General features: G+C 32.4%; 1 protein-coding gene across 8 annotated transcripts; it reads left to right on the top strand.

The window, feature by feature from the left end:
- Positions 1–6,349: 6,349 nt before the first annotated feature.
- On the top strand, positions 6,350–20,948 carry LOC149485242 (carbonic anhydrase 13-like). Of its 8 annotated transcripts, none has more exons than XM_089700017.1 (7): positions 6,350–6,482; positions 7,134–7,673; positions 11,270–11,419; positions 15,528–15,666; positions 16,587–16,783; positions 19,511–19,650; positions 20,783–20,948. In XM_089700017.1, exons 2-7 carry the CDS (start codon positions 7,289–7,291, stop codon positions 20,906–20,908), a joined length of 1,137 nt encoding a protein of 378 aa, XP_089556143.1. In that variant the 5' UTR covers positions 6,350–6,482; positions 7,134–7,288; the 3' UTR covers positions 20,909–20,948. The 8 variants fall into 8 exon arrangements, with proteins under 8 accessions (XP_089556143.1, XP_089556140.1, XP_089556145.1 ...); XM_089700014.1 differs by having other exon boundaries at positions 6,958–7,673; XM_089700019.1 differs by having other exon boundaries at positions 6,350–6,490.
- The last annotated feature ends 940 nt before the right edge of the window (positions 20,949–21,888 follow it).

Below are 21,888 nucleotides of genomic sequence, written 5' to 3'. Positions count from 1 at the left end.
TACATTCGTCGCCCTACCGTAGGAAAAATTGTAATATTTTAAATTCGAGAAATATTGATTTCTTGTATTCGACTATTCGTTGTAGTCGAATACAAAATATATTTGAAGAAACTTAGGTTGGCCTTCAGGCAAAAGGGATCCTATCAAATGATAAACTTGACCTTGTATCTTAAAAGTAAGCATGAAAGGATCCTCTGATAATTGTTGAGCACCAAAGGATCATTTAAAACGCACTACTATAAGAGCGAATATTGTCTAAGAACTGTTTAGATTGCACATGTTCCTCTAAAAGTAGTGATTTCAAAGGTTCTGGTGTATCTTCAAACGAAAGCCGACTCCTTACTCCTCTTTAAAGCATTACAAAAAGAACATACTACGTTAATATCGCCTATACAGAAGATGATCTGTAATCAATTGTGAGGTTATAAGCAAACCCACTTTTATATTTGTCGGACCACACCACCGAATTCGTAGATTGATCTTCTATGTTTACCTCTATGTCATTAAGACTCGAAATCTGTCTACAGTAAGACGGGCCTCTCGCTATTCGTCCGTTTCAAGAGACCAAATAGTTTCAATTCTTAATCTTTCATTAAACAAACTTATTAATCGTACTTGTCTCAAATAATGGTAATATTCGCGTCCCTACTCTAGTCATTGCTTATGCTCATGTTCATCTTCAAGAGATCGAATAATATTATGGTGCACCCTATCATTTGTCAAACGGTCTTCATATTGAGTAAAAGTTTCAGATTATCGAGATAAAATATGCCATTTGCGGTCAGCTGTGAGACGTTATACCCTCTCAGTGAAGGTTTCGGTCTCACAGGATAGTACATGCCGTTCGCGGTCAGCTGTGAGCCGCAATTCTCGTTGTGAAGCGGTTTCAGGTTCTCGGCATAACACATGTTGTTTTCGGTCAATAGTAAGCCTCTTACCTCTAACGATCCTTGAGAACTCTTATTTCTCATTTTCTTAGCTTTGCTCGAATTTCGATATAAAGATTTTTTAGATTAAGTTGAAACGGACTGAGAGTATTATAATCATCAATCATCATCATCATCAATACATATAATAAAATTGTGGAAAAGCGATGTCTGTACAATGAAAATATGTAGAAAAAAAATAGCAGGTGTTATTATTAAATCGATCTTGAACCCAAAACTGTAGTTAAAAATTTTTTTGTCTGTTTGTATGTATGTTTGTGCACGCTAATCTCAGAAACGGCTTATCCGATTTAGATGCGGTTTTCACTAATGTATTGTGGTAATCTTCATTTAACATTTAGTGTTTAATTCATGTCAATCGGTTCATAAATAAAAAAGTTATGACAATTTATAAGTAATCACGGCGAACATTTGCTAAGGCATTCTATTGTACACTGTACAGTGTACAATAAAACGTAATTTATCTGTTATACGCTACAGTTATTCCTTTACATGTCCAGATGATCATATCAAAATTCCCCAAGGGTTTGGGGGTAAGCTGAGGTAGTAGGGGGGGGGGCGGGGTCAAATTAACATTATGGTTACTTCTAATAGGTAAATTTTCCACATAAAATGTCCTTTAAATTATGTCGTATTATATTTTTAACCCCCGACGCAAAAAGACGGGTGTTATGTGTTTGACTGCTATGTATCTCTGTGTGTGTGTGTGTGTGTGTCTGTCTATGGCACCGTAGCTGGCTAACAGGTAAACCGAATTAGATGCGGCTTTTTTTTTGTTAGGCAGCATATTTTCCGACGCTGGTTCTTAGATAAATTGTATCAAAATCGGTTCATCCACTTATTATACCTACATAGGGGTAAAAGTGGCAATGAAAAAAATGATAATATAATAATTTATTTTTAAAGATTGTCGGGAAGTTTATGAAATTATTTATTCCTTTTTCTATACACTTTTCTTCGATTAAACGGTTTAGTTACGTGCTCCCTCTCTCTCTCTTCAGCCTTTAGTTACGTGCGTGAGACAGGAAACATCTAATTTGGATTTGTTGCTGGATTTGATAAAAATTGAGTATCGATTAAGCTGATCAGTGGCTACACCATACATTATTAAAAACATCCATTTAAGAAAGGAAGGAAATAGAATTTGCTCCTCTCCCCCCCTGGTTCCTAAAAAATAATATGACATAATTTAAAATAAATTTTACGTAGAATTAGTTAGGCATTTCTTTTTTTATTTTCGATATTATATACTAATCATAATTTTTAATTACAATATTATGTAGTAACTATTTGGTATAGGTTAGGCATTTCATTTCTTGATTTTCTTTAATAAGTTGGTACGTAAGTTTTTTAGCTCAGTTTAGTAAGAAACTTTAATAACAATTCTTTTAATTATTTATGGTAGTACGTATAATTTACTCAATAATTGTATGTTAAGTAGTAATTCAGCATGGGCGTAGCCACGGTGGGGCTGGGTGGGGCGCTTACCCTGGCTTTGATCTGGTAGGTACCAATTGTGAAGTGTTGGAAGAGTGGGCGTGGGCGTGGGCGTGGGCCTGGGAGTGGGCGTGGGAGTGGAAGCATGAAAATAAAAACAATTATTCTTGCCCCACCCTGAGCCCATGGTCATAGGTCCCATAGTCACTATTCCACGCGGACGAAGTCGCGGGCACAGCTAGTAGACAAATATAATCAGAAAGCTTTGAACTCCTAAGCTCAACCATAAAAGATGTCGGGAGATATTTTTTATATAATATGGAGAACATTTCTTTCATACTTGATTTCTGTGTAGTTTTAACCCGTAGGTTGCACACGCGACGAAAGCTTAAAAATGAAGTTACTGCTCTGCTCACGAATATGAAAAATAATTGTACCAAGTTTCGTTTAAATCCGTCGAGTAGTTTTTGTTTCTATAACGGTTATACAGACAGACAGACGGAAAAATTTTTGGCGTCAGTGTCGATCCCTAATCACCTCGTGATAGTTATTTAGGAAATATATTTCATGTACAGAATTGACCTCTACAGATTTAATATAAGTATATAAGTATACATATAATTAGATTCCAATTTCCATGTAACGTTAAATTCGACTATACAATAACTAACAGACAACGCAGGTTACTCTCGTTTCCGTAAGTTGAGGCGGCTACATATTCGGTCCTCATAACTTCACTTTTTGGGAACGAAACGACAGCGCGGTTTAATTCGATGCCAACACCATCAAAAAAAAGGAAATATTTTTAATTGTGAAAAAATATTATGATTTGTACACTATTAATACTATTTTAACATTAACACAAAATATAAGACTGTGAGTGTGTAAAAATAAATCCAGCTAGTTTCACATCAAACTTATGTTTTTAATTAGGTATACGACATGAAAATATATTAATTACCAAGCAATAATCATACAGGTAAATACTGAACAAAAGTATTAACAGTCAAAGTATATTTTTACTTACAACATGTAAATGATGAAGGAATAATAATTATCAACGAACTAACCTTTTTGTATTATTGTTTATAAATATAAATTCATAAACAATAAATTTATAAAGAATAGAAAAAATTCGACCACTAAAGAATGCTGGTTCGAGTCCCGCCTCGTTATCGAATTTTTAAAACACGAAGATTTTTAAAAATGTAACCAATGAACACAATCAATATTAGATTAACTGTAATGGTGTCTAGTTTGACTTAAAATAATAAACATCTACCCTCACTTTTAAAAATGTAGTATATTCACAGTTCACACGAATTATAAGCGCACCTTATAGGGAAGGGAAGATATGGGTTAAAGAGTTAAATAAATAAATAACATAATTATATTTAAATTATTAATTTTTAACATTGTGTCCAGTAGTGTTAACATGTAAATTGATTTGATTTTTACGAAATCTCATAGATGGCGCTGTTTCAAATTTGTATACTAATAAATTCATTAAACTGATTCTCTGCCCAAATTACGTAAATGACATAGTTTTTATTGTGTAAAGCTAGATAATAGCATGGCTTACCCGAAACCAACATTTAAACATGAGTCTTTAGATTGTACGCTGTCGTAATACACGGAATACGTAAGAAAAAAAAAGGTTCACAGCTCCTCCCCCGGAGGTGATAGCATGATAATATGTTTAAAAAAGCGTCACTCGACCTGTTAGTAATATTCATGCAAAATTTGAAGTCAATCTATGCAGTACTTTTCGAGATTAGCCTGGACAAACATACAGACAAACAGACAAACAGACAAACAGACAAACAGACAAAAATTCTAAAAACTATGTTTTTGGCTTCTATATCGATTATAGATCATGGATTATGTATTCTTTTAAAAAAATATTCAATGTACAGTTTTGACTTTCCTACGATTTTATTATATGTATAGATAATATAAATGATTTCGCATTATTAATTTATTGACGTGCGTACAGAGCTTGGTTGGATAGCGACTAGCCGCTGTATACCATATTAAGATTCGCAGATCGGTTTCGAATCCTAATATGGACAGTCGATTTTGCAGACACAAAGAATATTGGTTTTCAATAATATTTTCAAAACATTTTCAATAATATTTTCTTCTGTTCAAAGCTTCGGAGTATCTTATACCCGAAAAAAATATCTTGGTAATTTGATAGCTGATTGGTTCAGGAGCTAATGTGAAATTTAAAATCTATTTGTCATGTACCTACCTAATAAGTAGATGCAATTAATAAGATTTTTTTTTCTAAAAACGTTCATGTTATAGGTATTCATTCATAAGTAGGTTTTGTATGTTGCCTGGAGGCTGGAGCTTGATTGAAAAGCCTGGGTGCTGATTTTAGGTTAGGTTTCCGCCCGCAACTTCGCCCGCGCAGTCAAAGAAAAACCCGCACAGTTCCCGTTCCCGTGGGATTTCCGGGATTGCGTCATTTTCCCGGAATAAAAAGTAGCCTATGTCTTTTCTCGGGTATCAAAATATCTCCATACCAAATTTCATGAAAATTGGTTCAGTAGTTTAGGCATGATTGAGTAACAGACAGACAGACAGAGTTACTTTCGCATTTATAATATTAGTTTGGATTTCAATATAGGTACCTACACCAATTAAAGTAAAGCATTTTTTAATAGACGGTATAATATAATAATAAATAAATCAATAAATCATAAACTATACTCTATGAGGTACAAGTACTCGTTGAGTTCATTACATAAATTATTGACGATTACTTTTAATCAATGCAGGTCACCATCGATCGTTAGAAAATGCACTGCGGTACAGATAGCAACACAGCATGATACATCACGATATGCATTTATTGTACTAATGTGAACTTAAGGTCTAAGACATAAATGCGTAAATAAAGAATGCGTCAATTTCCTTATCGCTAAACTTGATAGAGGCGTTGTATAATAACAAGACAAGAATGTTTTCGCTATTCATTAAGGCGAATCTCGGTTGTGATGTTTTAATTAATTATTTATTTTTCAACAATATGCGATGATTAATATCTTACATGTTTCTAGGATGAAAAAGATTCTAATATACTTTTCCTCGAAATGGGAACCATATGTAATCTATGTTTCTTTTATATATTCACTTACAACTTTGCTTCGTGCTATTTTTTTTCCAATATCAATTAGTTGAAAATTGTCTCCTTCCCAAACAACAACAAACCCCAAATTTCTTCCTCCTAATTAATGAATGTTAAACAGTAATTTCTACACAAATTTATGATATTATCTCAAGAGCATTAATCAGGGTTTTCTACGACGTCACGTCTGCGGTGAAATTCCCAATTTAATTCTATATAACCATGAATTAAGGTTGGCTTATTTAATTATAAGCAAATCTTGTTAATACAGTATCTTTCCGGAATACTAATGATGATCGTACAAAGTGTTGTTTCGAATCTAACCTTCGACAGTAATTACAAGTGTAGAGTGAGGGAAAAGTTTATTAAGCTACGGAAAATACGGATCAAATATAAAATAGGTACGTAAATGAAGAATTAACAATGAAGGGCCAGTGTGTTGATTACACTTTATAATATAACACTACATTCGTTTAAACGTTGGTTTAAACAAAATGTATGATTTTCTATTTTCTTATTGTTCATAAACTGACTCGAGTTATCCTGTATTCTTGTCTTTCTGAATTAAAAATAAATTGTAGTAAACTTGTGACTTTTAGGTGGTCATAGTTTTCAATTTTCATGTTACGCCATTTATAACTGAAGAATTTGTATTCGCTTGGTGTCTGAATAATCAAAAATAATGTGAAACTGACAAAAAACAAAACAGACGAATAAAGCTATTGCATAATAAATATAAAATTGATATGCCCCTTAAGCGAATATATTGTACGTATGAACTATGTGTGTATCGAAACTAGCAATGCCCGAGCACGTGGAAGTCAGCAGTTATCTAATCGGCGCTGTGACGAACACCATCTATCAATTTATCGAGGAATTCTATTTATCGTTTCACTAATCCCAGTTGTTAAAGTGCCACTTTGTTTTCGTTAACGTCCGCACTCAGAAAATTTGATTGAGAGGTCAGGAAGTATTCTGGTTTGCAGTATTATTCTGGAGTAAAATTACGGAAGATTTTTTTTGTGAATTATTCGAGAAGTATTATTGATGTTACATCTTTGTCATGTTTTACATGATTTATATCAAATTATTATTAGTGGTTTTATTTCAAAGTTACTGTTGAAGAAACGTAAATATTGAAAGAGGATTATAAAATCTGTTGCTACTTTTTTGATAAGATAAGATTACTGAAATACAATACTCTGATAATGCACTTTTGTGTATGCGTTTATTAGATAAGATTTTTTTGTTACTTGCAAAAAATGTTTTTTAGCCGTCATGTGTATAGAAACTGCATAGTCAATCTATTTTCATAACAATCTAAGCGATAGATGTCAAATATGACTTTTAACTTATTATTTTTATACTTTGCGTCCTTTTTATAGGTCATGGCTTAGTTTAAAGCCGTTTTCATACCTCTTTTATCCAAAATAACAGGCCTATAAATCGCAAATTTCTGTGAAGGTTCTAAATCACACGTATATTGAGTAACAATGTAAATGGCAACTTGCATACAATGTGAATAAACGTTTCCTTATTACGAGTAAAATTTGTGAGAAATACTGTATTGTAAGAAATTGTATAAGAATCAGTATTGTGACCTATTTATTTAGTGGCTAGCCAGTTTCTTCCTTAACATGAAGTCAGCGAAGTGTAAAATGTGTTCAAAATAATTGTATTCAATAAAATTTCCTTTCTATGAGTGCCAAAGAGAAAGTAAGAAGAACCAGATTTCATTAATGTATCAAGATACATCTACACGACCATCATGGCGTATCCTGAAACATCTGCTATGAACCAACAAAATAGGATAACCGAAATACGAAAAGAACTGAGAGACATTAAATCTGAAATTCAAATAATTAGAAACATTACTAGACAACTAAAGAAAGATTGCAGTAAGAGTAATACAGAACTATCTTCTATTAAACTCGATAAGTCAGCGCAAGAGCATAAACTTTTGACACTAGATAATTTAAATAATACATTAGAAGATGTATTGACGTACCATGATAATCATAGTGATATGTGTGTGAAACAAGGTGATGGCAATATTAAATCAAAAACTGTGATTCAAGATTTAAGTACCGAAAGTGAACATAAGATAGATCCTAGAATATATCGGGAACAGAGCATGAATGCGAAAAATCTTGGTGAGTTAATTGCATCTATATACTAGTTGACCTTGCAAACGTTCTGTGAGAACACACTTATCATAACATTGCTTAACATAATATAGTTACTATACGAACTAATTTAATTATAATCAAATACATACCTATACAAAAAATGCATCATTAGTCTAGGAGAATACGCATGTTCATATAAAACGATTTCGGCTTGGAGGCTCCGCTCAATAATATATTAATAAAGAAATATCCCTAGCTCGTCTGTTGGCAATACAGTCAGGTATCTTGGGAAATCTCGTGCGTTAATTTTTTTTTCCTTCTTTATGTTCTCACATTTCATTCATAATAGATTTATAGATTTATAGATTGATAAGTGCATTTGTGTTTAAGCGCGTACTTGGGCAATGTCATCTCTCCCACGCACTTAGATCGTCGAAAAATAACGGCCGAATTATGCCGTGTACAATATTATTATGGTGCATTTACACATTCGTGTTCTCCATTCGCCTCTTCATTCACTTGTTTCACGAACACGAACCACCGTTTATACATTCATAAGTAGTAAATGAAGTTCGTGTTCGTCCAAATTATACCAATTACATAGCGAAATCTATGCTATGCATAATTATATGTATAAGTATAATTAGTTCACGTATTTTAGCTGTTATTCGCCTCGCTGATCGCCTTGTGATTTTCACAAATGTGAAAATACACCATTAGACTTTATTTACAAATTTAATAGCTCAATTTGATAAATAAACTGAAACACAGCCAAAATTAGTGCTAATAATAATTAATAATATATAGGTGGTGTTTTTTCAAAATTCTGAATACCTGATATGATTTACAAAGGCGCTTATCAGAATTCATGTACACACATTCATTATCAAAACAGCATTATTTCACTCAAATTCCATAGAGATTATGATTTGTAGTAACCGCGATTTTACTAAAATTGGTTTGTTTATTAATTATTGTTTCATATTATTGACGTTGAAAATGTATGATTTAAATTTGATAGTAGAAAAAATAATGCATAAAATTACGTCCTTTAATATTCGATATCTCTATAAAAATAAGTAATACGTAAGTATTTTAAATAAACAGTTTAATACTTTAAATTACCATTTTTTATTAAATAAAGCTAATCATCTATTTATTAATAAAGTAATAATATACGTATTTAAGTATACAGTCTAACATGCACTAAAACTTTATAAAGCTCGAATCCATGAGGAAACGCGGCAAACAAAATAACTTCTATTCTAATCATGAACAAGTTCATTTCATTATCTCGGATTAAAATATATTCACGCAAATAATGTCTCAAATTGTTTTTGTCAAACATATCGATAAGGGAATTTAGCATGGGCAGTCGTTAATCAAAATGTGATAAAGCAATTTTTATCATAGATTAGATAGAACCTTGAGTGTGAATCAATTTCTTAAATTCGCAGTACACAAGCAGACGTAGCATACATTATTAGAATAAATAATTACGTGAAAATGAATTGTAACAAAATTGTTAGTTCGGTTAGCAACACCAAAGTATTCCCTTCAAACACAGCCGCTACATCAGATGGTAATATATTTTTTTTTCTTTTTTCTTTTTTTTTCTGATTCTAAGGCAGTGGGCCAGCAGGTCGAGACAAATGGTAGAAGAATAGAATAACTCTAAAGAAATCCATAAAAAATTACTTCGGCTGGATGGGAATTATGGTCGTGGTCGTCGTCGTCGTTGGTAGTGTGACTGAACCATTACTAGAATGTCATGAGCTTATGTCAATAATTAGCGATAGCAGTTTCTATTCTTTGGCGTCTCTGAAACTTGTCTAAAGCCTTAAGTTTCGATAGGATTGATCTTTCATCAATATTATCCTAAAATTGGATTTTATTGATATAGTTTTAACTTTATATAAATAGTATCATTCCGATTTTGATCTCGAGATATTGTTACAAATTTTATCTAATAATCGTCCATCGATTTATATAATAGTTATCATTTTCTTTTAATTTTATATAATACCTATTTACTATCACTATCACTACATAGTATAAAACAAAGTCGCTTTCTCTGTCCCTATGTCCCTATGTCCATTTGTACGCTTAAATCTTTGAAACTACGCAACGGATTTTGATGCAGTTTTTTTTAATAGATAGAGTGATTCAAGAGGAAGGTTTATATGTATAATAACATCCATTAAATAGTGGAGAAGTACTGTTATTTTTGAGATTTCTAATGTGATGTCGTAAAAAATTACATTTATTCCGCTTACATTGCAAACGCAGGCTGAACCCTACGAGTTTTATCAAAATAATGTACTAAGTATTTATACACATTGAAAAGGTCTACAGAAAAGTCCGCGATGGTATATGTCTATCTCTTATGGATAACCCACAATAACTTATTTTTGTCATTTACTTTTTACGACAAATAATGGCTGATTTTCGAAGCGATTTTAACCAATACAGCTTTAATCCTTAACCAATTAAATACCTTGAATACATTGTTCATTTAATATAGATCTATATGGCCCTTTACACCGTATGATTTAAGTGAATATTTTCGAAGATATTACAGATTTAAAAATTGCGGGACGTAGCGTTTGCGGCGGTACCGGCCAGCCGCCCGGCTATATATTATTTTATACTCGTGCGAAGCCGGAGCGGGCCGCTATGTTTTTTATTGTACAACGTTCACAGTTTTTCTGTAGTGTATTTAGTATCAGCATTGCATCCGTGCGAAGCCGGGGCGGGTCGCTAGTAAATTATAATATAGAGCTTTAATAAAAAAAAATTGTTTAACCACGCGAATATTAAAGCAATGATGATGACAACAGCTCTATTTTAATAATATATTTAAAGTATAGGTCTATAGAATGGAGGAAAAAAAAACAAAAAAAACTTGGTAATAGACAGATTATTCCCATCCTGCAAATGATTCAATTCACCCTGAGTAGTTTTTGCAAGGGTATTGTGAAAAGTATCTCAATCTAGACTCATTTTTTCAGTCCACGACTATGTCTTTGTTTTATATTTAAGGAACATATACTTTTATATGAATATGATTTATTTTATTAATAAATTCGTATAAAAATAATCTCGTAGCAAAACTATTATGTAAATCAAATATGTAATAGTTGGTGTACAAAGGATAAGGTGTTATCAAAATATTGATACGATAATCTACGACAGAAGTTTTATAATGGGAAATAGATTTCGTACTTTTTTTACTGCTCTAAGATTAATATTGGAAGATTAATTATTAAAGTACCTACCTACTTTTTTTGGATACACTTTAGGCATAGTTATAATGACATTTTTATACCTACTACCTATATTTTTAAAGAATATATTTTCCCTTACGATAAATTGTAAAAAGATTGAAAAATCAGATTTGTTACTTATCTTATGTTTTCCACGTGTTTGAAAAATATAGTTCAATCTTTCTTCAGTCTTCAGTTTCAGGCACTGTGTAATCTTTATGTAAAACTTTACATGTAACTATAAAAACTAAAACAACAACTTATTAACAACTAAATTGTTGTGCAGTTCCTTTTCAAATAGTCGCTATTTCAAATTTCACCCAAAAAATATCAAAAAATGTAATCTCGTTTCAGCGGAACAAATTTCGAAGCTCAGAGCGTCACAGTCGCCCATAGCCATATCTGTCAGCCGCTGCCCCACGTGGTCGTCTCTGGAACCTTTAAAATTCAAAGGCTACTGGGACAATGAGGCGACTGGAGTGCTCTTGAACACTGGCCAAACGGGTAAGAATATTTAATTAAGTAGACTTGTTTAATTGCTTTTTGTTGAGAATATATTAAGTTACTTATTAATCACTAGCTTCCACCCACGACTTCGTACGTGCATCCCCGTTTTTTACCCGTTCCCGCAAGAATTTTGGGAAATCCTTTCTGCGGATGCCTACGTCCTAACATCTACCTACATGCCAAATTTCAGCCCGATATGTCCAGTGGTTTGGGCTGTGCGTTGATAGATCTCTATATCAGTCACCTTTGAGTTTTATAGATATATAGATTTTTGGTAACGTGAGCTAGACTACACGTCGCATTTTCGTGGAATATGGAATATTCGTATTCAGATGAAATATTTTCAGATGAAATATTTTAATAGACAGTCATTAATAATTTATTAATGTATTAAGTATGTCCATATTAATTACAATGTAAAAAATGTTAACCTTCGTCTATCAGGTACGTATGTAGCGTCCACAATCCACATTAAAAGCTTATCAAGTGTGAGCGCTTCATAGCTAGGGATTGCAATTGCTGGATCCAGCATACAGCAATCCAGCTGGATCCAGCGCCTTTTTAAACATGCTGGATCCAGCACACATCTTGATCCAGCGATGCGGATCCGCAAACGTATCAATTTCTATTGTTTAGTTTTGAGTTGCCGCCATTTTCGAATCGAAGAACCCGTTAAAATGACTTTAGAGCTAGAGCTTGAGATAGAACTTAAAAGAGAGAAGGAGAACTTTAATAAACAAAAGCCAAGTGGTCAATTAGATTACGAAAAGATCCTGAAAAAAGAAATGAGCGTTTATGAGAGCGAAGGAGTGCGAGGTGAACATTTATCTATGTTTTATGAGTATTTAATGACCTTAAAACCGACCAGTGTAGAGCCGAAAGGGCATTCTCAGCAGCCGGCTACATATGCAGTTTTGTGCGAAGCAGGTTGGGAGATAAGACTATAGATAAAATTTGTTTTCTAAGGTCTTACTTTCAGAGAATTCAAAAAAAGAAGTAGTCTCTTATCGTCAGACTTTAAACTGCTTAATTATTAAGGATTAACGAGCGGAGAGAAGATTATTTCAAAGCTTTTTTTTGTTTGATACAAAAATACTATTGAAAATTAAAATAGTGTTATTATTACGGTCCATTTTTAAAAGAATGTTAATTAAGTTAATTTTAAAAGAATTTGTGAAACTGATTGCTAGAAGTCCTATCATTAAACATAAGCGTAATTAATAAGATACTTAGAAACATTATCTTAAATGTTATATGAATATAAGGTTATAAATTTATAATTATGTTCGTTATTTAATTTTATGTTGATTATTTTGATCTCAAATTATTAAAAAACCCAAGCAAAGTAATATAAGATATCACCAAATGAGTGGAAGATTTCAAAGATTATCGTAAGAAGTACAAATTAATAAAAAAAGTCTTAAAAAGTCGTCTTTTTATTTTCGTTCCACGTTTTGCTGGATCCGCGCTGGATCCAGCTGGATTCAGGTCAATCCAGCAAAAATTCCGCTGGATTGAAAACGCCGCTGGATTGCAATCCCTATTCATAGCCTTATCCGTCCACGGCCCGCGCCTTCCGCGGATTCCCATAGGAATGAGATTTTCATGTTCAATTCATTTAACGCTGACTCATGATTCAATAAAAACTTAACCGTTGAACCAGTTTACTGATAACAATGATAAAATATAAGGAAATACAATGCTATCAATAACGACAAAATTTCTTGTAACATTCTATATAGAATAATCTTGTAAATTATTACGTACGTTAAAGAGATTTCCCGTTTAATACGTCTGGGTTGAGCCGATAAAAAAAGACTTACAGCTAATACATAATATTATACACCGTAAAGATAAGAAACCGACTTTTGTTGTGGTAAAAGTTCTTTTTAAAAAATGAAGTAGTTTTTTATTTAATTAGTTATCTTATTAATTAAATCGCAAAAAATAAACAAACAAAAAGTCAAGCTTTTATTTGAAGTCCCATGTGCCTAGTGGGGTTAGGGGAAGATGCACATTTTTTTTCTTCGTCTCCCCCGGGAATAGAAACCCAGGACGCCTCGGTTCTACGCTTACGTGTCAACCACTGTACCAAGGAGTCGGTCAAGTTTTTTTTTTAATATTGCTTTAATTTACTGACGCATTATGTTAAAAATAAATAATTAAATTGGCGCTTAATTATTATTTTTTAGATTCGTGATAATGTTGTTATTGCGATAAGTTTCTTTATAAGATCATTGCACTTTATGTGTAATCAATTAGTTCATTTTGATAAAAAAATAAAGGTGGCATTTGATAATATGTTATATAATATTTTTAATTGGTTCATATTTTTACAAAAACTAGAACAATAACTAATAGCTTTACGAAAACCATGGACAATAATATTTTCACTAAAAATATTTTTATACATTTTCAAGACCATTTTCTTTGTGAACTAAAAAAGTTCCCACTTTTTGCCTTGCCTATCCTCAACCTGACCCTCTATTATAAATTGAGCCCATTACCTTATGCAAACACTGTGAGAATAATAATAAAAAAAATATTATAAATTATAGTCCACTTTATATTTCATCAATATTATATTTTTTTAAAACAAACTGCTACGTTAACAGTTTTACATCTTTAAACAATATGTTTATTGAGCAATGAGTTAATTTTTATACATTTTGGAATTTAATATTCCTTTTTCCTTCCTCATGGAACCAGTGCTAAGAGAAGCTAAGAATATTAGAATATTAAATCAACAGCCTGCATAGTAATCAAAATAGCAAGAAACGTCACCATTTCAAATTTTATTTAACCCTGTTCAGTTGAAAATTTGACCGTATTCACTTGAAATTGAGTTCATAATTCATCAAGAGCCTTTTGAATTTTATACCTACTAAAACATTTATTGCGTTGGTAACAGATATATGACAAGAAATAAATATAAATCTTTATCGTGATATTTCCTTATTCATAATTTACCTACATTTGAACAGATTAGTATCTGTTATCAATATCTATTTTCTATGTTTAATAGATAATGTACCAACGTTTTTAAAGTTTTGAAGCAATGTTACAAAAATAAAAAGCTGTTACAAGTTTTCTTTTTACTGTAACGACATCAACATTTATTACGATTATTTATATTCATTTTATTTTATTGTGTTTATATATACTGGTTTGTATTTATACTGCAATATTATGTTAACTATTGACTAAAGTTCGAACAAGCTGGATAAAGTTAAAATTAAAATTCCTGGTTTTTAGCTCGGAGCGTACATTACAACAACTACTTTGAACTTTTCAAAGAGTTGTTTATCATTTAGTCGTTTTTAATGTTTGTTGTTTGTAAAAGCTTACAATGATTTTTCAAATATTTTGCTTTACATGTATTTCCTTCAACAGTCAAATTATGATCATCAAATATAGCTAGCTTTAGTACCTAATTATTGTGTATCTAATCTTGTGTTCATTCTTTTAGGAGACGTTGTTTTACAGGCAATATCATATAATCTATTTTTTATATCTTATTCTGAACAAATTATTTTATTGTTCGCTACTATTAAATTCTTTCATATCTTTATTATGTAGATATGTAGATAATTACCATTTTCAATTTTCTCTTACCTGCAGAGACATAGGTATTCTAGGTATCCTAAACTGTGCTAGCCAAGTGATTGTTGGCAGATGTAAGCTCGGGGTATCAAACGTTTTCGTTCCTGTGCTTATATTTTTACAGTAATAAAATTTATTTCATTCATTCTCCCCTACACGAAGTACACCATACAGATTGCAGATATGCTGTGTTTCATTGTGGAAAATATTCCGCGCGGAAATTACCATTAATAAAATTACGAGTGTTCAATAGGTTCCTGTGCTTATATTTTTACAGTAATAAAATTTATTTCATTCATTCTCCCCTACACGAAGTACACCATACAGATTGCAGATATGCTGTGTTGTTTTACCACTGAGTTATTTTTTTATTTTTTTTATTCCCATTTAAAGTCCAAATTCAAAGACCTTAAACACACTAAATGTATATTGAAGATTTACAGCGTGGTCTTCCTTGCTGAAGTTTTATTGGACCTAGTAAAGCGGATATTTCTTTTTTCAGCATTCTTCACGTTAGATTCCGCAAAACGGCCATGTCTCAGTGGAGGTCCACTCATCGGCGAGTATATATTTGAGCAGATGCACTTCCACTGGTCAGTCGATGATTTTACGGGATGTGAACACGTTTTAGATGGACATGGGTGAGTTGCTCTTAGACTAGATTTCAAATAACGCCCTCATCTTAGGCTCTTACGCTTGTATTTTATTTAATTTTTAATTGAAACCAGATAAAAATTACGACCGGCTTTAAAACATGACAGGCGCTCCTTACAATGGGCAGCGTTGGGCCTAAAAATAATCGTCGATGTTTGCCGCCAATACGGCGATAATGAATAAACTTTTACGATGACGGTCGATTAAAGACATTTTTGCCCTCTACACTTTAATGATTGCCTCTACTCGTCCAACGCAACGAGTTACAGTATATCCTAGTCCATCCTTATTTTAAATTATAATCAACATCATCAACTTAAGCTTTAATTTATTATGCTGATCAAGTGCGGGTTTGTAGATTTCATGTCGCCGAATAACTTTTCGGACATGTCAATTTACCGATTGCAGATGTGATGTAAATAATCGATTCACATTTTGCACATTTGTTTACTCTCTAACCCTCGAACTCTGATTGAAGTGAGAAGCCTTCCGCGCTGAGTCATCGCCGCTTCATTATGTCCCTTCTCGAACCCGTCTATTTCAGATGCGTTGAAATAGTGTCGAATAGGCGGAAAATATAGCCATGCCAAAATTATATTTATAGCTAATGTTAGCGGTCTCATTTGTAGAATATTAATTATACTATGCATTATGAATGACTAAATGGTAAAATGTTTTAAGTTACGTATAGATTCGTTGCACACGCTTCACAATACGAAAGTCAAATGCCTGACTCGTGTAGCCAGACTTGTAATTACTAATCTGTTTTATGTGTGAGAGTCAAACAGCGTCGATTATAAACAGCCGATACCGTTTTAAAATGCAATATTGTTGGAGTATTACCTGGATCTGTATATTCTTTTGATACGTCTTTGAACCTTTAAAAAGGAACTATTATTTCTTTCAGGTACGCGGCAGAATGTCACTTAGTGCACTTCAACAGTAAATATGAATCCATGGAAGCAGCAGTGGCCCACCCAGACGGTCTGGCTGTGGTCGGATTTCTCCTAGAAGCTGTAGACGTTCCAAACCCTTGCTTTGACCAGTTCGTCGAGGGTCTGGATCTAATTAAGAAGCGGGATAATGCAGTGCATTTACCGTCTGGTGAGCTTTTGGGATTTTATATTGTAGTCTTATCAATTACGTACATTACATGTAAAATTTGTATTTGGACCAAACACTATAAATCATAATGTTATAGTTAATTTAAGTTAACACAAGTTTTATATATTATTACAAGCTGCTCGCCCCGGCTTCGCTCGGGTAGACGTTTTTGTAAGTTTTTAATATTTTTTATTCGATATAACATACTTCTAGTCTCTTCTCTCTCTGTTATGTAGGCAGAGTCCAATGCATCAAATCATTTTAAACCATTTTACCACTGAGCCATTCTATTTTTATGGAAACAACAATAGATCCATATAATTTTATTATTATTTTACGAATCAGTTGGGTTTAAAAAAGTATGTGTTCAATTTCCAGACTAAAATTTTGCTGGTCTGACACAAACAAAATTAATGTTCAAGTTCACACATCAAGAGCTATTTCAGCTCACAGAAGTTTTCATACGGGTGGGATTTATAACCTACTTCGGTGTTTGAGAACTGTTACGTGATCGATTTCAAATAGTTGATTCAACAAGGAGCTTCAGCTGTTCTCCTTTCGTAACCGCCAAATATTCAATCAGATAATTTCGAAATATTTTTTTCCTACCACACACCTTTGAGTTACGAATAAATATCACTATAACTACGCACGAATAAATATCACTACCTATAACTACGTATATAGGTAATATGTTCTTTGAAGCGTAACAATTGGTAACAATATTATGTGTGGTATAATCCTTTGTTTAGTAAAAATCATATCTACTTTTAACGATTATAGACTGGGGTAGAAGCCTTTAAAAATAATGAAAAGATAAAAAAAATCGCAGTCGGATGAAACCCATTAGAAAAGGAGGGGAATATGATAAAAATGTAAGGAAAAATAAATTACGGTCAATCCGAGTTCGGGAAGCGGGAGGGGGGAGCTTTTAAGATAAAAAAATGGTTTCTCTCGATTTCCGACAAAACTACAAATCCTATAGAAAAAAGTTCAATGGCAAAGTTGTAGGTAATTAAAAGTTCTACAACTTTTGTATTCACAATTTTTTCACATAACCTAAAAATTTAGGTGAAAAATTCAAAAAACCAAGTTTTTGGTCTTTTATTTTTATCTACTTCAAAATTTATTTTTTTTCTATGAAATTTGGTGGAAACTTACTTTATTATGTCCCAAATACACTGTAATTTATTTGATTGAAAATATTTATTTTTTCGCCTTATTTTGAATTAATACCAAAAAAACAACCTAATTTTCAATCGAAAAGTCACCCGTCAAAATATCAGCTTTTTTCAAAAACTTGGGGTGCCTTTTATTCATTGAAATCTCTACTTTCATATGGTGTAAAAAAAATAAACACCACCATAGTAAATGTTCTCAGGAAATGCATACAAACAGTGTGAAAATTGGCTTTTACTAAATCAGGCACACTTCTCGAACTACCTGAAATGTTTTTATCGACATCATTTTGCTTTTGAATATGCTGTAAAATATTAAAATTAGAACAGATAATTATTTTTCTTTTGAAATATTACCGAAAAGCCGATACAAGAGAAGATATAGAGTTCAAGAAGTGTGCCTGATTTAGTAAAAGCTAATTTTCACACTGTTTGTATGCATTTCCTGAGAACATTTACTATGGTGGTGTTTATTTTTTTTACACCATATGAAAGTAGAGATTTCAATGAATAAAAGGCACCCCAAGTTTTTGAAAAAAGCTGATATTTTGACGGGTGACTTTTCGATTGAAAATTAGGTTGTTTTTTTGGTATTAATTCAAAATAAGGCGAAAAAATAAATATTTTCAATCAAATAAATTACAGTGTATTTGGGACATAATAAAGTAAGTTTCCACCAAATTTCATAGAAAAAAAATAAATTTTGAAGTAGATAAAAATAAAAGACCAAAAACTTGGTTTTTTGAATTTTTCACCTAAATTTTTAGGTTATGTGAAAAAATTGTGAATACAAAAGTTGTAGAACTTTTAATTACTTACAACTTTGCCATTGAACTTTTTTCCGTAGGACTTGTAGTTTTGTCGGAAATCGAGAGAAACCATTTTTTTATCTTAAAAGCTCCCCCCTCCCGCTTCCCGAACTCGGATTGACCGTAATTTATTTTTCCTTACATTTTTATCATATTCCCCTCTTTTTCTAATGGGTTTCATCCGACTGCGATTTTTTTTTGTTTCAAAAATTATCTACTCTAGTCTATTACTTAAGCACCGATAAATAATGATACATTCGATAAATTTTACGATAAGCATCATATATTTTACTACTAATTTACTTTGTTTGCTAGCGCCGACATATCAAGTAAGCCACTTGACTGAGATTTTAATGTCCTTTATGAAATTTTCGCTCGTTAAGTACTCGTAAAGTTAACGTTTGAAACACTACATATCATTTCGAGTGTTTTATACTTGAGGTATTCTATTCATATTTATGTCGTATATTCATATTTATGTTTGTGACTGTTTTGATTTTCTGCTAGTTCTATTAACACTAATTAGTAATTTTGTACCTTCATAAAATGTAAAAGATATTGTATCAAGAATGAAATATGAAAAACATTTACCTGTCATTAGATATTATCAAAAAGTAGTCTGTAGCTTGTAGTTTCTATGACCTACAAATCTTCTATAACTTTTTTCCAATAACTCTACTTACCAATAAATGATGTACTTCTTCCAATACACTAAAAGCTCAACGCGTGTCTCCTTACAGAATCATTATCCTGGATGGACAGAGCTGACGTCACGACGGGCAGCTACGTCACCTACAAGGGATCGCTGACCACGCCGCCCTACACTGAATGTGTCACATGGATCATATATGAGAAGCCCGTACAAATTGGAACTGAGCAGGTGAAACTATACTAACTATAGATATTTGATCGGTTTTTCCCACGTAAATCCCAATCGCGAGATAGCTACCAACATATTGCCGTATAACCGTATATATTTTCCAGTGAAAATCTTATTAAAATCGTGGCTTATCTGATCCACAGACTACGTTACAGATTCAATTTTAATTAAGTTTGTATTAGGTACACATGTCTATGAGAAGCTGAAAGTTGAACATTGTAGTTAGATACTGTCTAATGAGTTCCACGAATATCATGCTTAGCATTTATACAAATATTAAATTTAGCTAAATATAACATCATGACCTTTCCAACAGAGTCAGCATTCAAATAGAAATTCACGTGGTAGTTGTATGTCCACATTTGGATAGTTAGGTTGTTTATTCAATTAAATCAAGGGTCGTATTGTAATTATACGTACATTATATAGGCCTGTAATTACATAGGATCCTCAATTCAAATTGAGGAAATGATTGAAGCCTCAGTCCATCATTCTAGGACCAAATATTGAATGTTATATCACGTAGTTCGTCACGTTTCCGAATGCTTTTATATAGCTTTACATCGAACTTCAGAGTAATGATTGTAACTTTGTAAAGTTTTCAATCCCTCGCGGAAAATCGTACTCTCGAATAAGTAACGGTATTCCTATTCATCTCCCATTGCAGTATATCGAAGCTTATTGACAATGTAAGTTTGACGTGATATATCTCTTCCCTTTCATACATAATAGCACGTGCAAAGTTCTTTGTGGTAGCTGTTTGTCCCAGTTTCACTCGGAAAGACATCGTTTTTAACACGCTTTTATTATAGATTCACCTGTACAGTGTACGTTTGTATGCAACCGACTTCTTTAGACTCGATTTTGACTTACATTTACCTCAAACTTTGTACACTCATCAAGGTTTGGTGACAGTACCTAAAATAACTTTATGAGTTTATCTTATTAAAGCGTGTCTTTATAGTGTTTATAATTAATTATATTTGTTATTTAAAATAATATAATGTAGCTTTCTGATGTTGAAAGAATATTTTAATTCACCCTGTAGTTTCGGAGCCTATTCTTAGCAAACAAATAATCAAATCGTTATAATACTAGACTAAACGAATGCTTTCATATAATTTGTTCGCAGCTGGGTCTTTTGAGGCAATTGGAGGGCAACGACAGTACACCCATTGAGAGGAATGTGAGGCCAACGCAACGACACCCACCCGGACACTCTGTTATATACGTGAAGCAAATGAAATCGAAACTGTGACCTGATATTTGTATTGTATGGAATATACGTGTTTTTGTTATGATGTGTTTTATTTACGAGATCTGTAGAAGATATGAATAGATAATTGGGGTTTCGCTCATTAAATTCCAAGGTATACTATCAAAGAAATAGTAAAATAAAACCGGCCAAGTGCGAGTCGGGCTCGCGCACAAAGGGTTCCGTAGCAGCAAATATAATAAATTACAGTTAAATCAACCTATCTCAAAAACTATAAGAGATACTTTGATCAAACCAAAAATCGTTGAAAGAGTTAATTAGCATGCATCACCTCTATTTTTTTTAGAATTTTATACCCCGTAGTTATAAAAATAGAGGGGGGGGGACATACTTTTTACGACTTTGAGAGCTGATATCTCAAAAACCGTTCACTTTAAGAAAAATGTTTTTTAGAAAACTTTATATCATTTTAAAAGACCTTTCCATTGATACCCCACACGGGTATGTACATCGAAAAAAAAAATTTCATCCCTCAGTTACATGTATGGGGGGCCCCACCCCCAATTCTTTTTTTTACTATTTAGTGTCATATTTTTGTAGCGGTTCATACAACACATATTCCCATCAAATTTCATCACTGTAGTACTTATAGTTTCCGAGTAAATCGGCTGTGACAGACGGACAGACGGACAGACGGACAGACGGACATGACGAAACTATAAGGGTTCCGTTTTTGCCATTTTGGCTACGGAACCCTAAAAATGATCAGTAAAAAGCTAGTCAAGTAACTATATCGATAGGTACTTTACTCTTTCATGTGTCACATTAATATTTTCCATGTACTGAAATATCAACCTACTCTTTGAATATTTTTTTATATTTTTTTATATTTTTATTTGATGTTTATATTTTTATTTGATGTAGTTTCATGTCTATAATATTATGAACGTGATAAAAATTATTAATTATAAAACTACGAGACGTAAAATATGTAACATTTTACTCGAATATTACGCATCCAA

Source organism: Colias philodice, chromosome 10 (genome assembly GCF_061535455.1).
Source record: "Colias philodice isolate Cphi_HAF_F1 chromosome 10, ilColPhil1 Martin Lab GWU primary, whole genome shotgun sequence".
Classification (NCBI taxonomy): domain Eukaryota; kingdom Metazoa; phylum Arthropoda; class Insecta; order Lepidoptera; family Pieridae; genus Colias; species Colias philodice.
This window is presented reverse-complemented; position numbering and strand designations above follow the sequence as displayed.